This window comes from Primulina eburnea, chromosome 2 (assembly GCF_022965805.1).
Source record: "Primulina eburnea isolate SZY01 chromosome 2, ASM2296580v1, whole genome shotgun sequence".
Lineage (NCBI taxonomy): Eukaryota > Viridiplantae > Streptophyta > Magnoliopsida > Lamiales > Gesneriaceae > Primulina > Primulina eburnea.
The window spans coordinates 15,024,000-15,043,210 of record NC_133102.1 but is presented as its reverse complement, the minus strand read 5'-3'; the positions used below and the strand labels follow the sequence as shown (position 1 = coordinate 15,043,210).

Here is a 19,211-nt window from a genome sequence, read left to right as displayed (position 1 = left end):
ATCATGCTGATAACGTGTTAAAAGTAAAAATTTACGGTAAAAAGTAAAAATCTCAAACTCACAAAATATATTAAAGTACACACTTTGTAAAATTTTGTCTACTCAATTATATTTTTCTTTATAAATTGAGAAATCTATTTATAATTTTTTTTGAAAATAATACAAAAATAAATATATAATTACCTCCGTCATCACACAATAGTTTTAATATTCTATTATTTTCGACCATCAATCTCTCATTTTCATCACTCTTAATTTTACAAAAATATATATCAGATTAGTAAAAACTTTGGTTTTTGGCTTAACTCAAGTAGACAGAACCAAACACTGCGACGAGTTTTGGTTAATTTTCCAATCCAAACGTAAACGAGCTTCACCAATTTTTTCTTTTTAAAAATCGATGACCTTGAATTGAGATGAATATTCGATGTGAGTATCAAATTCTTGGAAGCTATTTTCTTTAGATTCTCGTACTAATCTTTTTTATTAATACCTCGGATTCGTTCATTTTTATGGATTGTTGATGTGAGCTCTGTGGTGATTGTAGTAATGTAAGATTGCGATTTTACTGCTCCGATTCATTGCATTAGCTATGAAGTGGTGTATTTTTTTTTTTTTTGTGAATCTTCAATTTTGCGTGAATGATTCTGATATATTTGCCTTTTGAAATTTAGCGTCGGGGTGATTCTAGTTAGATAGGTCGTTAGAAGGTGTCTCATGTAAACTGTTGATATTTAGCACTGTTTGTTCACGTAGACTTGGGATTTGGTGTTGATTATTACAATATGTGGTAGTACATATTTGACAAAATTTGGTAATATAATGGTAGTTTTCCCATAGTAGGGTATGAAGACAACCTTGCCAATTTTGGGCGAGGGAGAAGATATCAAATGTTCCTATTATATTGTCTCAGCATAAACTAATGCCGCCCTTGTTTTTTCACGCTCAAGGTAACTCCAAAAATATATTTACAAGCTATTCAAGTATATCACATATACTCTTACCTCATTTGGAAGTTCAGTGTCTTGATGCAGTAAGCATACATGAACGCAAAGAAAACTGTAAAACCAACCAAAACCACTGCTACTGGCGCCTTGAAGTCAGGGTCATATCCAAAATGGTCTTGAATATAATTTTTAATCATCGGTTGTGCCGACGACCCCGCAACTGTTATGGTATTCTGCACATCTCCATATTGGCCTATGATTAGTCCATATACTGTCCATGCAACAGGGCAAATCCAGTAGTACCATATCCACCACTTTGGAATTTTCTGAATAATATAGGAAAAAGATTTCATGACAATATCTTTGTTTGGTTTAAATGATTTAAGTTTAATGCAATAACTTACAGGTCTTGGGATGAAGAAGCCAGAGAATAGATTGAACAGTGCGTAGAATGCTGCTGCAAAAATAGCTGCTACTTGGTGGTTTGGTGTGATGGAAACAGTCATCATTCCATAATATGTGATGTAGAGAAAGGAAAAGAAGGTGACAAAGTAGAACCAGAAGAATTTCGCTGCTGTCCACTCAAAGTTGAGCATGCCATACACTATAAGAGTGTAGTATGTCGTCTGAACAAGTACATAAGGTACTTCAACTATGACCTGCATATAAGGGAACAAAGAACTCTTAGTTTTATACGTGTCACTATGTCTTGGGAACTAGAAATTCCATCTTTGCAACTTTTATTTCGATCATTATATTGAAATTGGAACGATTTTAGTAATATTAATAATGTGTATTGAAAATAGAACGGTTCATAGTCTTTAGTATTCCACGATGACTAAAACCATCCCCAAAATAAAATCTAATGCATCATTTTTTTCTCTCTTGAGAAAACATGCCTACCCTTCTTATTCACTTCTCAAAACATAATAATTAATTTAAATTCAACTTTATCAGTTCCCAAAAATTTTCATGTGACTACCTTATCTTCTATCCCAAAACATGATACATTTCCTCAAATTATAACCATATACAACTTATTTACCCGAAATATTTCAACAAAATCATTTTCCCGAAATTATCCCCTCAACGATGCTAAAACAAAATCAAGCAAAGTGTAAGATTGTGTTTAATAGAATCTTTGCCTGACATGGCGTATGGTAATGCTGAGTACATTCCTACAGCCCTTTCCCTATAAAAAACGGTTCTTTCTATGGCTACTACAGGCTGTACCGTCGAGCAATTATTTATTCCAACAAATAATACTGAAGCATACATGGCTCCAATGATTGTCAAAAGATCAGTGTCGCTGTTCCTGAAGGTATAAGATAAGAAAGGCAGAATCAGAAAATTGCCTTTAATCTTTATTATTAATAACTGTGGATAACCGTTTATTAGAGACAAACTTTTTTGTGCCGACCCTCCAAAAGATTGTCCCAACCATGAGAGCACAAGCCAAAGTGAAGAAATATCTGACAAGATTATAATCTGGACTTCTCCAGTAAGTCCACCATTGCTTCCAGAGGCAGGACTTAAATTGACCCCATGCAGGCTGTGAATACTGGGTTTGGAAGTACAGATCTTTTGCCCCAGGATCTGTTGTGTTCAAATCTTTTACTAGAGTATTGTTTCTCCTAGGAAGAGATATAAAAGTGTGTGGGATTAGTTAAAAAACTTATGGGTCATTAAATATTTAGAGCTGAAGTTTTCTTCACATACTGATATAAGGCTGTTGATTTGTAGTGTTCTGCGAAATCCAATCCAAGTCGGGCTTCTGTAGCGACTGAGCTTACTTCAAGCATCCAAGTTGCTGGGTTATACTTCTCTTTGATTTTTGGGATTCTAGAAATTCCCTACAATATTATGGGGTGCGCGGGGCAGATTTTTTTGTTATAAAATATTCTTTTGTGATGGATAATGCTTTCAAGATGCGATGTATGATGTACCTCAAAGTATTCAACGAATTTTTGTGAATGTCGGCCCAATGATCCAGCATAGATTACTTGGCCTCCTCGTTTCATAAGAAGTAACTAATGCATATTAACACAGAAGATATCAAAATGGATGGAAACACTATGTGAAAAATGACATTTTACTTCGCCAGGCGTTACTTCGGCAAAAATAAATTACGAAGTAATATATTACCAATAACTTCATTAATAACACAAGCGAAGTAAAATAATATATTTTACTTCGGATGTTTAAAAACACGGGCTTCACTGTATTTTTTTTTATATATTTTACTTCGGCATATCAATTTTGATGAAGTAAAAAATAATGAAAATACGGCTTAACGAACATGCGACGGGTATTTTAAACCGTCGCCAAATTTTAAATCGGCGACGGTTTAATTTAACCCGTCGCTGCTTTTAGCGACGGTCAAATAAAAACCGTCGCATATTTAAAACTAGCGACTGTTTTTTAGAAACTGTCGCTATATTTAGCGACGGTTGTTATTTGACCGTCGCTAAAAGTAGCGACAGGTAAAAGTCAACCGTCGTCGATTTAAAATTTGGCGACGGTTAAAAGAACACCGTCGCCATTTTCAAAAAAATTCCACCCCGCATATATTTCCCTCCATTTTAACCGTCGCCGATTTAAAATGTTGCGACGGTTTTTACTAAAACCGTTGCTAGTTTCAAAAAAATTCAATCCCGCCTATTTTTCCCTCTATTTTCTTCCACCACTCTATATAAATACATACAAATTCTCTCCAATTTCTTCCACTTCATTTCACAACAATTAAAATTTTTTCTCACTTACACAATTTTACAACTTCACAACACTTAAAATTTTTATCACTTACACGATTTTACAATTTCACAACACTTAAAATTTTTATTTCTTACACGATTTTACCACTTTACAATACTTAAAATTTTTATCTCTTACACGATTGTACCAATTCATAACACAGATTTATTAAATTTTTTTATATTTTACTGCACCAATTCATAACACAGATTTATTAATTTTTTTTTTATTTTACCTAACATATTAGCGACGGAACTCATTTGAGCCCCGTCGCTAAGTAGCGACGGTTTTTGATATAAATTCCGTCGCACACTAGCGACGGTATTTAACATGCCTTCCGTCGCAATGTAGCGACGGTTTTTAACATGAATTCCGTCGCAAAATAGCGACGGTTTTTAACATGAATTCCGTCGCTAAATAATAATTAAGAGGAAGTTATATAATATACTACTTCATTATTCATTATAATCGATGAAGTAAAACACATTTATTACTTCGACACCGGTCCAATTCTGGACCGGTTTTCCTCCCAAAACCGGCCAAAAGACTTCGGTATTTTCAATACTACAACTTCGGGTATTATGTGAAGTAAAAGGTACATCTATTACTTCACGTCCATATACTTCGGCACTTAAGTACCCTATTACTTCAGATATTATCTGAAGTAAAAAGTGATTTTTGGCATAGTGAAATTTAGATTGATACATAGAGAAAAGGATTGGTAGTGGAGAATTGGTGGACAAACAACGTAGGGGTAAGGAATAAACGGAACACTTGTATTTACCTCATCAAAAGCTTCAAAGATATCAATACTAGGTTGATGAATTGTGCAAACCACAGTTCTCCCTGTGTCCACTGTGTTTCTCACTGTCCTCATCACAATAGCTGCTGCTCGTGCATCTAAACCCGATGTTGGTTCATCCATGAATATAATGGAGGGATTCGCCACAAGTTCAACAGCTATTGTCAATCGTTTTCTCTGTTCTGTTGACAATCCTGTAACACCTGGGATCCCAACGATGGCGTTCTTGAGGTTGTCTAGCTCAACTAGGTCCATCACTTCATCCACAAAAGCCTGAAAATAATTAAATACATGATTGAATTTGTTACATACTTAATTGGTTTTTCCCCAAAAATATATACACTATGTTAAGGATTTCAGAAACACTTACTGTCTTTTGTTGACTGCTAACTTCTTTAGGAAGACGGAGAAAAGCAGAGTAAATCAAAGATTCGCGGATAGTTACTTGAGGTGAATGGATATCGATTTGTTCACAATATCCAGAAATTCTAGCAAAAGTCTCTTGATTCTTTGGGAATCCAGATATTCTGATATCACCTTCAATATAACCGCCTGTTTTTCGTCCCGCTAAAACATCCATTAGTGTAGTTTTTCCTGCTCCACTAACACCCATCAATGCAGTCAAAACTCCTGGCCTAAATGCACCAGTTACTTCACAAAGCAATTGGAGTTTGTCCTCTGTGACTCCTTGGGCCTTCATTTCCTGAGGTAAGGAACATGTTTGTTAGAAAGAAATCAGTTAATATGTCAGCTGGTTTTTTGGAGATATAGACTGTTAATCATTTGATGAGAATAATGTGACAAGTTCTTACTGGCGGCATGTCAACAAAGTAGTTTACACTGTCAAAGGACATAGCAAGAGGTGTGAAGGGTAGAACCATTCCTCGCTTTGGGGCAACACCTCTTACTGTCTCAAGGCTTGAATCTTCGTTTCTTGTTAGTCCATATGTGGTGGAACGACCACTCATGTGTCGGATCGCCATTTCCACTGATGAAACAAAAAGAAAAAATCTGTAATATATATGTCTAATAAAATGATTTTATGATGATGTATGGTTCGCAATCAGTACTCGTGTTGTTTCCATCAGTTGCAGATAAAGACCGGGGAAAAGAATCTTTCTTTGACTTTGTTGTTTTAAGTCTTGGTTCATCTTCTGTTTTTTCATGGCCCATTTCCATCTCCGTCGCCTGCTCTTTGGGTATGATAGCTTGTGGCTTCCCTAGAGCTATTTTTTCGATTACAAAATTGGTGAATAATTGTCACTGACAATTTATTTATTTATCTCACATATTAAGTAGAGCGTTAGAACTTACGGTTAAGATACATGAGAGAAAATGTAAAAAGAACATTAAAAAGTATTGTGAAACCCGCTAGGGCAGCAACACCTATCCAATACCAGTTCTTTTCTTGGAAAATATTAAAATTTTTCAATATAGCCACACCCAGTCTTGTGGTATTGTCTGAGGCCTGCATGTGGCGTTGAATATCATTATGTTATGTTTGAGCAACTGAAAAAAAGTTTGCAAGCAATATATAGTTTTACAATACCACTTTGTTCATCCATCGTGGAGAAAACATCTCATTCACTGCAATGGCATTGTAACCATAGGTTAGGGGTGACACCCAATAACCCCACCCCCACCAGTCTGGAATTTTGTCTGCAGTTGGAAACAAATAGCAATGTAAGATAAGTGTTGCGACTTTGATTGTTGCACTCCCAAGAGCAGGTTGTCCACAAGTAATATAATTCGGTGAGTCCGAATATCGTATCCACAGGGAAGCTAAGGTAATTGCAAGTCCACTACAATGTCTTTTTGTTTTGTTTTTGTTTTTGTTTCTTTTTAATTTTAATTGTTTGAATATTTAATGGGTAAATTTTAATTGTTCAAATTTTAATTTAAGTAATTGAGATTAAATGATCCACTCTTGGTATTTTAATAAAGTTAACATTAACGAACAATATTGAAATCCACTTAATAAAATGGTTCCAATATATTAAATAATCATATTTATATTATGTTATAAATTATTATCTCATAAATATATAATATATACCAAAACTTATAGATGTGGTCAAGTATTTATTGTGCTATATATATATTTGTAAACACTAAATCAAGGTTCCCACTTTAAATGGTTGGTAAAACCAAACTAACATTTAAATGGTACCAAGAAAATATTATTATGATATATTTATATATAGTAAAATAAGGAATCCAAGTTAAATGGTTGGTAAAACCAAACTAACATTTAAATGGTTCCAAGAATTTAATATTATAATATATTTATATATAATAAATCAAGGCATCCATTTTAAATGGTTGGTAATACCAAACTAACATTTAAATGGTTCCAAGAATTTAGTGTAACATATAGCAACAATAAATCAAAACTCCCACTTATAAGTAGGGTATAAAAATACTTAAAGAAATCAATATAACATAAACAATAAATAATGATTAAATAATATAAAACATAGATTCTTACCTTATAATAACCTTATTATCATGCCAAGAGCTTCACCTTATCATCTCAACTTTAGGAAGTTAGCTATTCATTATTCAAAGTGTAAAACTTTGAATATGAAATTAACATGCTAATTATATTTAAATGAAGAAATAAAAGAAAAATATAGAGAGAAATATTATGAACTCAAAGATTTGTTCATAGAATGAGGGATATCTCAATACATTACAATACACTCCTATTTATAGCCAAATTTGGGGAGACAACCACAAATAAAATATTATTTTTTACACAAAAGTCTTCATTGGTGTTCCAAGAAATTATTATTATATTACACATCACTTTTGAAGGTCTTCTTCTTCGAATTTGCTTCTTCACATAAAATGAAACATGTGGATAATTGAGTTGTCTAGTTGTGGTATTTTTTTCAGAATATTTGACCAAGTAATTTGAGAGATATGGTCAAAATACTAGAGCATGATAAAACTGCCACTCCTTTGGTAACTTTAATTGTTGCTTAATTTGATCCCAATTGTGAAAGGATTTTTATCTCATGCTTGCCATCAATATTGTAGATATTAACATCAACTTTCTACAGGTCCAAGAATCATCTTAATCCCATTTGCAATGCCAAGTTTATTCTTCTTTTATCGAACCTTTAAAAATAGTAAAAACTTATAATTACATTACAACTTATATTTTATACAATTTATTATAAAACATATAATATTTAAACATTTAATAAAACAAAAACTATATATTTATATTATAAAACATTTAATTAATGTACAATTTTTATGTTTATCACACCTCCCAACCAGCTTATTGCTAGTCCCTAGCAATTTAAGCGTTAATAGCAATACAAAACATATTGATTAATTTAAATAGAAATGTAATCAAAACTATTTAAGTGTTTAAATTAAATTTGAAAACTGTCAAAGTTATATCAAGATCATCATAATTATAATTTATGAAATAATTTGAGATGATTAATTCAAAGCTTATTTCAGGTAGTTAAGTGTACACGGCCTTCAGAAATTCCTAGTAAGAGTCTCAACTCCATATCCTCACAGGTTAATAAATGTTTCTATTTATGGCAACGATTTCTCTCATGGAGTTGGAATACAGATGAATGCTCAGGAAAATGGTTTACAGAATGCAGACAGACAAACGAGCCAAACTAATCAAAAGATAAAAAATCCATTGATTTAAAATCCAGTTGTTCTTATTATATTTTTTTTTTCCTGATTTTTTTTTTTACATCATGGAATCAGACTAAGTTTATGCTTTTTGACCACATATTTATTTAATTTGTACAATGTATTTCTCTCTTTCTTTTTTTTTCTTTTTTTTTTATTCTTATGAGAGAAAAATGGGTCGCAGCATATAACTTAAAAATTACATAGATCTTCAACATCTTTCTTTTTGTATTTTTCTCTTTTTTTTTCTTTTTTTTTTTTTTCAGGAAATATCATATTTTTTTTTTCAAAATAAGAACTCAAGATCTAAACAATAGATAGTCTCTCTCATGATCAATAAAGGCTCGAAAGCTGTTTTCTCAGTCCTCTCCACTCACTCACAAAATATGTGTGAGTTTAAAATTTTAGGCACTCTTATAAGATATATCTTGGGCCATATACTTTAATACCTGATTTTATCACAATGGTTAATCACTCAAAAAGATTTCATAAATCATATTTTTATATTGATCAGAATATTGAAATTGACATTTTTTTTTCAAATAAAAATTTAAATATTCTTAAATAGATTAATGCATATTCTAATTTAAATCTTTCAAACATGTAATGTATAACATTTTTGCGAAAATTACTAAGATACAAACAATAAACATGATTTTATTTTAAAATAAAATATATTTTTTTAATTTTTTAATTTTTTTTTTATATTTTTTATATAAGTTTGTTCTCCCCTCCAATCAGAATATGACATTGTCCCTAATGTCAAAATAACTAGTAATAAAGAGTGCATAATGAAAGAGATATCACCTGGAATTTTATTGAAGATAACAAACTGAAACAAATGCAAACCAATCCACGACTTTTGAATCAATGATCCAACTTCCTTTTCTTACTGCTTGATTGCGACCAATTGATCTTTGTTATTATCGGATCTGGCTTATGAACAAAAGCTTCCAAATCATCAATTAATTGATCGGCAGTCGAAGCACAGATGAGCATCCGTCGTGAATTTTCTGAAATGAAATTCTGTTCCACAGCTTTATCAAGAAATGTCAACAAACTGTCATAATAATTATTGATATTCAACAAGCCCACAGGTTTATTATGGATATTAAGTTGTGCCCAAGAAACAGTGTGAAAAATTTCTTCTAATGTACCAAAACCACCTGGTAGTGCGATAAAAGCATCAGAATTTTCAATCATTTGAGTGATTCTTTCATACATAGAAGAAACTTTTAATTCCTCCCCAATCGTAACACCTGTAATATTTCCTTCAGCTAAAGCTATAGGAATAATACCCAAAACCTGACTACCTCCAAGATGAGCAGATGTTGAAACAGATCCCATTAACCCAATATTACCTCCCCCATATACCAAGTGAATTTTTCTCTCAGCCAATATCTTTCCAAGATTATTCGCTGCTTCTACAAACACTTCATTTTTTCCAGGACTCGACCCACAAAATACACAAATATTTTTCAATGTTTGTGCAGAGGATCCAGCCATGTTTTTACTTTCTTTTTTTTTTTTCTGCGAAAATAGAGAGAAAGATGAGAGATTTTATAGGGGTAATATGTTATCATGACAAAACTATGGGTCACAGCTGTAAACAGAATAAATAGTAAAAACAATAATGACACACATGCATATAAACAGTAGTGTGATTGTGGCTCACAATTTTCCTTTGGTTTTACGTCCAGAAACGGCTTCAACGCCTTCTATGAGTCGAGGATATGCTTCCCATCCAATTTTCTTATAAATTGGCAAACAGGGTCTTTTTTAGTCAGATTCCCAAGACTATGACGCTTATCTTGAAATTGTTTCCATAAACGGAGAAGTTCAATATGCACATGTCCACTAGAATGCGTCTCAAGAGTCAATAAGATGTTATCCAAAGACTCCTTACTCAGCCCATTCTTAATGAAACCAATTTTATCTTCTCTGTTATCGGAAACACATCCCAAAGATCTGCATCGTTTGTCACAAGTCCATCTTGCACACTTATGACAAACCCCTAAACTTTTTGCCCTTCGTTTTTTCGCATAAGTGCTTTTTCCTAATCCAGGCAAATACCGAATGAGCAATGATTGTGGAACTTTTCTCCTCCTAATCGGACCTTAGCTTCAATTACAAGACGAATATCTTCTGGAATTCCTTTTTGCATTAGCAATCTCAATCTTTCACACCTTCCTGCATAAATTTTTCTTAGAACATTTTCAGAAACAGAGGGAAAATATTTACAAATTTTTGAGAGAATTTCATCCATTTTGAAAAGAAAAGAAATGATTTTTTTTTATTTTTGTATCAGCAATTGTGGGAAACTGATTTAACCGACTATGAGAGTCACGGAGTACCGTTATCCGCCATTTAACCGGGAAAATAAAAAGATTAAGGAAACCTGAAATAAAAACAAACAAAATTAAATGCAACATAAAAATTTAAGGATCAGAAAGGGAAATAAACTCTTCTTGAAAGATTTCATTTTCCAAAAATGGTTTAAGCCTTTGTCCATTCACTTTAAAAACATCACCATTTTTAGGATTTTCAATATCCACAGCTCCATAAGGATACACATGCTTTACAACATATGGGCCTGTCCATCTTGATCGTAATTTTCCTGGGAATATGTGAAGTCGAGAATTATAAAGCAAAACTTTTTTACCAATCTCAAAAGATTTTCTAAGAATTGTTTTATCATGAAATGATTTGATTTTTGCTTTATAAATCCTTGAATTCTCATACGCATCATTTCTGAGTTCATCAAGTTCATTAAGTTGCAATTTACGCAATTTGTTGGCATCATCCATGCTTGAATTTAAAGTTTTGATCGCCCAATAAGCTTTATGTTCCAATTCCACAGGCAAATGACAATGTTTTCCATAAACCAACCTATAGGGAGACATATTCAATGATGTTTTAAAAGCTGTTCGATATGCCCACAGTGCATCATTAAGTCGCAGAGACCAATCTTTTCTATTTGAGTTAACAGTTTTTTCCAAAATTTGCTTTATCTCCCTATTAGCTAATTCAACTTGTCCATTTGTTTGAGGATGATAAGGAGTTGTTACTTTGTGAGTAATACCATATTTTTTCATTAATGAAGCAAATGGTTTATTAACAAAGTGAGTTCCCCCATCACTTATCATAGCTCGAGGAATTCCGAATCTACTAAAAATATTTTCTTTCAAAAATTTGATGACGATTTTATGATCATTTGTTCGACATGGAATTGCCTCTATCCATTTGGAAACATAATCAACTGCAACTAAAATATACAAGTATCCAAACGACGGTGGAAAAGGTCCCATAAAATCAATTCCCCAACAGTCAAAGATTTCAATTTCAATGATAGGATTCAAAGGCATCATGTTTCTTTTTGAAATTGCACCCAATTTTTGACAATTTTCACAGATCTTGCAGATTTCGTGGGTGTCTTTAAACAAAGTGGGCCAATAAAATCCACACTGCAAAATTTTTGCAGCCGTTTTCTTTGAAGAAAAATGTCCTCCGCATGCTTCTGAATGACAAAATTTAATGACACTACTTACCTCATTGTCGGGTATGCAACGTCGAAAAATTTGATCTGGACAGTACTTGAACAGATACAGATCATCCCAATAAAAGTTTTTTACCTCATTCAAAAATTTTCTCTTATCTTGGGAACTCCATTGCGGTGGCATTTTTCCTGTCACAAGAAAATTTACTATGTTAGCAAACCAAGGTGTAGTAGTAACTGAAAATAGATGTTCATCAGGAAAATTATCGTTAATTGGTGTCATTTCAAAAGATGATCCTGTTACTAGTCTCGATAAATGATCGGCTACGACATTCTCGGTTCCTTTTGTATCTTTGATCACAATGTCAAATTCTTGGAGTAACAAAATCCATCGTATCAGTCGTGGCTTTGCATCCTGTTTCGTCAACAAATATCTAATAGCAGAATGATCAGTAAACACAATAGTCGTTGATCCAATCAAATAAGAACGAAATTTATCTAATGCAAATATTACAGCAAGTAGTTCTTTTTCAGTTGTGGAGTAATTCATTTGAGCATTGTTTAAAGTTCTACTTGCATAATATAACACATAAGGCTTACCGTTTCTTCTTTGACCCAGTACTGCACCGACTGCATAATCACTCGCATCGCACATGATTTCAAATGGTAAAGACCAGTCAGGAGGTTGCATGATAGGAGCTGATGTTAAATGTCGAATGATTTTATCAAAAGCATTTTGACATTCTTGAGTCCACTCAAATGCAGTGTCTTTTGTTAAGAGGTTACAAATGGGTTTAGAGATTAAACTAAAGTCCTTTATAAACCTCCTATAAAATCCAGCATGTCCCAAAAATGATCGAATTTCTTTAATGGTTTTTGGAGGGGGTAAATTGGCAATGACATCAACTTTTGCTTTATCAACTTCAATTCCATGAGATGACACGACATGTCCCAAAACAATTCTAGAAGTAATCATGTAATGACATTTTTCCCAATTTAAAATAAGACCTTTTTCCTCGCATCTTTTTAAAACTTTTTCCAAATTTTCAAGACAATTATCAAATGTATTCCCAAAGACAGTTAAATCATCCATGAAAATTTCCAAACAATTTTCAACCATGTCGCAAAAAATGCTTAGCATACATCTTTGAAATGTTGCTGGGGCATTGCATAATCCAAATGGCATCCTTCTAAATGCAAATGTTCCAAAAAGACATGTGAATGTAGTTTTATCTTGATCTTCGAGTGCAATGAGAATTTGATAATAGCCTGAATATCCGTCAAGAAAACAGTAGTAGGGATGACCAGCTACTCTTTCTAAAATTTGATCCAAAAATGGTAATGGAAAATGATCTTTCCTAGTGGCATCATTTAATTTTCTATAGTCAATACACATCCGCCAACTAGATGGGACTCTACTTGTTAACAATTCACCTTTTTCATTTTTTATCACTGTGATGCCAGATTTTTTTGGAACTACTTGTGTTAGACTTACCCACTTACTATCAGAAATAGGGTAGATAATCCCAACATCAAGTAGTTTGAGAACTTCAGTTTTCACAACATCTTTCATGTGTGGATTTAATCTCCTTTGTGGTTGTTGAGATGTTTTAGCATTTTCTTCTAAATGAATTTTGTGTGTGCAAATTAGTGGATTAATGTCCTTGAGATCTTTCAGTGTCCAACCAATTGCATTTTTATGTCTTTTAAGCATATCAACTAATTTACCTTCTTGATCACTTTCTAGTTTGGAAGAAATTACCACTGGATATGTTTCATCTTCTCGAAGAAATGCATACTTCAATTCTTCTGGCAAGGGTTTTAACTCCAATATTGGTGGTTCGTCTTTGTTCTCATATTTTGCATCAAATTCTTTCTCTGATCCTGTTAATGAGTGATACCTGATAAAATCATTAAGATCAATTTCAATATTTTCTTTAACAGTTTCAATTGAACAAATATCTAATTGATCACGAGTACTCCCTTCTTGAATGTTTTCTTCCACAAGAGTTTCAATAAGATTTTCATCTTCACTTTCATCTCCTTTGTCATGTGGTTGCTTACAAAGATTAAAAACATTGAGCTCCAAGGTCATGTTACCAAATGACAACTTCATTATTCCATTCCTGCAATTTATAAGAGCATTAGAAGTTGCTAAAAATGGACGACCCAAAATTACAGGAATTGCATTACAAGCTTCGATAGGTTGTGTATCTAAAACTATGAAATCGACAGGATAAACAAAGTTATCAACTTGGACCAACACGTCTTCTACCATACCTCTTGGCACTTTAACAGATCTATCAGCAAGTAAAAGTGTTACCGAAGTAGGTTTTAACTCGCCTAGATTGAGTTCTTGATAAACTGAATATGGAAGTAAATTAACACTAGCTCCAAGATCAAGCAAGGCTTTTTTAATCTTTCGTTCTCCAATAATACAAGAAATAGTAGGACAACCAGGGTCTTTGTATTTCAAAGCATTATTATTTTGAATGATTGCACTTACTTGTTCTGCTAAAAATGCTTTCTTTTTCACATTCAATTTTATTTTCACAGTGCACAAGTCTTTCAAAAATTTGGCATATGATGGTACCTGTTTTATTGCATCTAATAAAGGAATATTAACTTTTACTTGTTTAAAAATATCATATATATCAGAATTCAAATTTGATTTTTTTGTATTTTTCAATGCATGAGGGAATGGTGGTGACACTGTCTGTTGAACCTCCTCTTCGCAAGTTATGGGTTCCACTTCCTTACCCTTTGGAGTTGATTTATCATCATCTTCACAAGGTTCAAGAATGGATTTTTCCACAACCTTACCACTTCGAAGGGTAATAACAGATTTTACCTGATCCATCGGTTGAGTTGCAGAAGTTCCAGTTTGTGTATGATGATCCTTGGGATTAGGCAAAGGTTGTGAAGGAAATTTACCTTTTTCATGAACATTAAGTGCAGATGCAAATTTAGCAAGAGTATCTTTCAAATCTGTCATGGTTTGAGCAGTTTGAGTATTGATAAACTCTTGCTTTGCAATGAAAGAATTCAATGTATCTTCCAAATTTCTTTTCGGCGGAGGAACATAAGGTGCATAATTTTGAAAATTTTGTTGATTTTGAAAATGTGGTTGTGGAAATTGTGCAGCATTATCATTCCTCCAAATAAAATTTGGATGGTTTCGCCAACCTGGATTGTAATTTTGAGAAAATGGTTCAAAATTTGGCCTTTTGAAATTGTTCAAAACATTGGCTTGTTCATGGAGACATTCTTTAAAAGAGGGCAAAGTGGGACAATCTTTTGTAAAATGATCACTTGTATCACAGATGTGACACGCAATTTCTTGAACAGATTTTAATTGACCATTCTTTTTCAATTCAAGTGCTTCAACTTTTCTTGCCAAAGAGGTAAATCTAGCTTGAAGATCATGTTCATCTTTGAGAGTGTACATACCTCCACCAGATGTAGGAGATTGAATCTTGTTTGATGGTTCGATTGTACCTACACTACAACAAAAACGGTTTTCCGCAGCTTCGCGCATTGCACGCAGCAAAGTTTCAAGCCGTTAAAAGTTCAAGATTATCCGCGGCGTGCATTGCACGCTGTTGATACTATTATCAACGGCGTGCATATGTACGCTGTTAATACAACTTTCCGCAACGTGCATGCGTAAGCCATTAATAGTCATAAAAAAACAAAATTCTAGCGACGGTTTTCGATAAACCCGTCGCAAATCAGCGACGGTTCCGAAATTAAACACCGTCGCTAATATAGCGACGGTCTTAAAATAATGTGACGGTAAAACCTTTCGCGACGGTTCTAAATGCCGTCGCTAAATTTTGCGTAAATTTAAAAAAAATTACTTTAATAATTTAATATATTTTAATAAAAAATTCAATTAAAAAATTAAGCAAAAATTGAAATAAAAACAAATATCTAAATCGAAATTAAAATCATTTAACAAGAGAAAAATTTTAAGTGTTAAGTGATGTGGAAGACAATGGAACGGAGATCGGGTTTAAATAGATAATTTGTGCTTTGTTGCGACGGTTTGTATGTAAATTGTCGCCGATGTGTGTCTATTAGCGACGGTTATCTGTTAACCGTCGCCGATGACAATCGGCGACGGTTTTAGTTAGCCGTCGCTAAATGTGGCCTTGAAGCAATTCATTTTCCACGGCATCGGCGATGGTTTTCGATAACTGTCGCTAAACGTGCAATTCATTTTCCCCAGCATCGGCGACGGTTTTAGATAACCGTCGCTAATGTGGCCTTAAATCGAAATTCGAACTCATTTTTGGCAGCGTGCTTATAATATGCACGCCGTAAATAATACTATTAACGTCGTGCGATTAATGTACACCATTAATGTCTGAATACGATTTATTTTTAACAGCACACATAAACTTGCACGTCGTTAATAATATTATTAACGGCGTGCGTTTATTGTGTGCTGTCGTTTATATAATTTATTAACAGCACACAAAAAGGCATGCTGCAAATATCACTATCCGCAGCGTGCGTTTAATGCACGTTGTCCATAGTAATATCCGCAGCGTGCTTTTAATGCACGCTGTTAATAGTATCAAGTTACTATCCGCAGCGAGCTTTATATGCACGCCGCCGATAGTACTATCCGCAGCGTTAGTTTAATGTACGCCGTTAATAGTATCAAGTGCAACACTATTAACGGCGCACAGGTGGGTGCACGCCGTGAAAAGTAGTATTCGCAGCGTGCTTTTAATACACGCTGTTGATGACGTGCTGCGGAAAGTCGTTTTTCTTGTAGTGCTATAGTGTCCCAATTTTGAGCATTTTCAGCTAATGAATCGAGATACTCAATTGCCTCGTTTGGATCTTTATCTTCAAATGTTCCATTACACATAAATTCAACCATTTGCCTATCTTTAGGTGTTAAGCCTTCATAAAATTGAGAAACAACTCTCCAAATTTCAAAACCATGATGTGGACAAAGATTAAGCAATTCTTTGTATCTATCCCAACACTGATAAAAAGTTTCTCCTTGTTTTTGAGTGAAAGTGATGATTTGCCTTTTGAAAGAATTTGTTCTATGAGATGGAAAAAACTTTTTCAAAAATTGTTGTTGCAATTCATCCCAAGTTCGAATGGATCCCGATCTAAGATTTTGTAGCCAAGTTTTAGCTTTATCTTTTAAAGAAAAAGGAAAAAGCTTAAGTCGAATGGTGTTCATGCTACAATTTAGATCATTATATGTGTTGCACACTTCTTCAAACTCTCGTAAATGCATGTATGGATTTTCAGAATCTAAGCCATGAAAGTTGGGTAAAAGTTGGATAATACCAGGCTTAAAATTGAAATGAGATGCATCAGGGGGAAAAACTAGACATGAAGGTGCACTAGTACGTGTAGGATTCATGTGATCTCTAAGTGTTCTTCTTCTATCATGATCATGTTGAGATTGAATTTCATCTTGATTTTCTTGGATGGGTTCTTCCGCCATGTTTTGTAAAAATAAAGGGTTATTTCGAATGAGTCGACCACTAAATGTATGTGACCAAATGCTCATGCAAATGCAAAAGAAAAAGAAAAAAAACACACAAAAGCAATAAAAATTCAAATAAAGAAAAATAAACCATAAACAAAATTAAATAGACTTGAAATTAAATTATACTTCCCCGGTAACGGCGCCAAAAACTTGTTGCGACTTTGATTGTTGCACTCCCAAGAGCAGGTTGTCCACAAGTAATATAATTCGGTGAGTCCGAATATCGTATCCACAGGGAAGCTAAGGTAATTACAAGTCCACTACAATGTCTTTTTGTTTTGTTTTTGTTTTTGTTTCTTTTTAATTTTAATTGTTTGAATATTTAATGGGTAAATTTTAATTGTTCAAATTTTAATTTAAGTAGTTGAGATTAAAGGATCCACTCTTGGTATTTTAATAAAGTTAACATTAACGAACAATATTGAAATCCACTTAATAAAATGGTTCCAATATATTAAATAATCATATTTATATTATGTTATAAATTATTATCTCATAAATATATAATATATACCAAAACTTATAGATGTGGTCAAGTATTTATTGTGCTATATATATATTTGTAAACACTAAATCAAGGTTCCTACTTTAAATGGTTGGTAAAACCAAACTAACATTTAAATGGTACCAAGAAAATATTATTATGATATATTTATATATAGTAAATCAAGGAATCCAAGTTAAATGGTTGGTAAAACCAAACTAACATTTAAATGGTTCCAAGAATTTAATATTATAATATATTTATATATAATAAATCAAGGCATCCACTTTAAATGGTTGGTAATACCAAACTAACATTTAAATGGTTCCAAGAATTTAGTGTAACATATAGCAACAATAAATCAAAACTCCCACTTATAAGTAGGGTATAAAAATACTTAAAGAAATAAATATAACATAAACAATAAATAATGATTAAATAATATAAAACATAGATTCTTACCTTATAATAACCTTATTATCATGCCAAGAGCTTCACCTTATCATCTCAACTTTAGGAAGTTAGCTATTCATTATTCAAAGTGTAAAACTTTGAATATGAAATTAACATGCTAATTATATTTAAATGAAGAAATAAAAGAAAAATATAGAGAGAAATATTATGAACTCAAAGATTTGTTCATAGAATGAGGGATATCTCAATACATTACAATACACCCCTATTTATAGCCAAATTTGGGGAGACAACCACAAATAAAATATTATTTTTTACACAAAAGTCTTCATTGGTGTTCCAAGAAATTAATATTATATTACACATCACTTTTGAAGGTCTTCTTCTTCGAATTTGCTTCTTCACATAAAATGAAACATGTGGATAATTGAGTTGTCTAGTTGTGGTATTTTTTTCAGAATATTTGACCAAGTAATTTGAGAGATATGGTCAAAATACTAGAGCATGGTAAAACTGCCACTCCTTTGGTAACTTTAATTGTTGCTTAATTTGATCCCAATTGTGAAAGGATTTTTATCTCATGCTTGCCATCAATATTGTAGATATTAACATCAACTTTCTACAGGTCCAAGAATCATCTTAATCACATTTGCAATGCCAAGTTTATTCTTCTTTTATCGAACCTGTAAAAATAGTAAAAACTTATAATTACATTACAACTTATATTTTATACAATTTATTATAAAACATATAATATTTAAACATTTAATAAAACAAAAACTATATATTTATATTATAAAACATTTAATTAATGTACAATTTTTATGTTTATCAATAAGTCCAAGGAATCGGTTTCACTTTTATTTATGTTGCATGTAACCATTATATTTCTTCAGATTAGGGCTGGTCACTAACTTTCAGGAAGGATGAAACCACCCAACAGGAACACGAGTAGAAGAGTTAGAGCACCCCCGGTGTTTGCCATAATCATTGTTCTGCATATTCCTGCTATCAGCCTGAACAACCCCGCCGCCATTTGTTGGATAACAAATATCAGTAGAAATTGCTTGAAGAACCTGATAATGGAACAAATATCTTCTGAATCAGATGGCCTTATTTTTCAA

General features: G+C 32.8%; 2 protein-coding genes across 2 annotated transcripts in view; both read right to left on the bottom strand.

The window, feature by feature from the left end:
* Window positions 1-884: 884 nt before the first annotated feature.
* Window positions 885-2,085, bottom strand: LOC140822989 (ABC transporter G family member 29-like). The gene is made up of 2 exons (XM_073184036.1): window positions 1,352-2,085; window positions 885-1,273 (listed from the first exon to the last, which is right to left on the bottom strand). Exons 1-2 carry the CDS (start codon window positions 1,610-1,612, stop codon window positions 1,001-1,003), a joined length of 534 nt encoding a protein of 177 aa, XP_073040137.1. The 5' UTR covers window positions 1,613-2,085; the 3' UTR covers window positions 885-1,000.
* The window catches only part of LOC140824141 (ABC transporter G family member 36-like), a 34,521-nt gene continuing 17,352 nt past the window's right edge, over window positions 2,043-19,211 (bottom strand). Inside the window, exons 9-19 of the mRNA XM_073185739.1 lie at window positions 19,003-19,163; window positions 6,053-6,162; window positions 5,818-5,971; window positions 5,574-5,729; window positions 5,316-5,491; window positions 4,874-5,206; window positions 4,486-4,776; window positions 2,894-2,977; window positions 2,667-2,800; window positions 2,354-2,581; window positions 2,043-2,262 (exon numbers count right to left, since the gene is read on the bottom strand). Coding sequence (XP_073041840.1) covers window positions 2,043-2,262; window positions 2,354-2,581; window positions 2,667-2,800; window positions 2,894-2,977; window positions 4,486-4,776; window positions 4,874-5,206; window positions 5,316-5,491; window positions 5,574-5,729; window positions 5,818-5,971; window positions 6,053-6,162; window positions 19,003-19,163 — 2,047 coding nt within the window. The remainder of the gene's footprint in view (window positions 2,263-2,353; window positions 2,582-2,666; window positions 2,801-2,893; window positions 2,978-4,485; window positions 4,777-4,873; window positions 5,207-5,315; window positions 5,492-5,573; window positions 5,730-5,817; window positions 5,972-6,052; window positions 6,163-19,002; window positions 19,164-19,211) is intronic.

What these genes read in the sequence shown, in the direction of transcription:
- LOC140822989 (XM_073184036.1), bottom strand. Translation starts at nt 1,612, where the DNA reads ATGCAGGTCATAGTTGAAGTACCTTATGTACTTGTTCAGACGACATAC. An exon ending in GCTTCTTCATCCCAAGACCT is followed by an intron (nt 1,274 to 1,351) that starts GTAAGTTATTGC and finishes TATATTATTCAG; the next exon opens with AAAATTCCAAAGTGGTGGAT.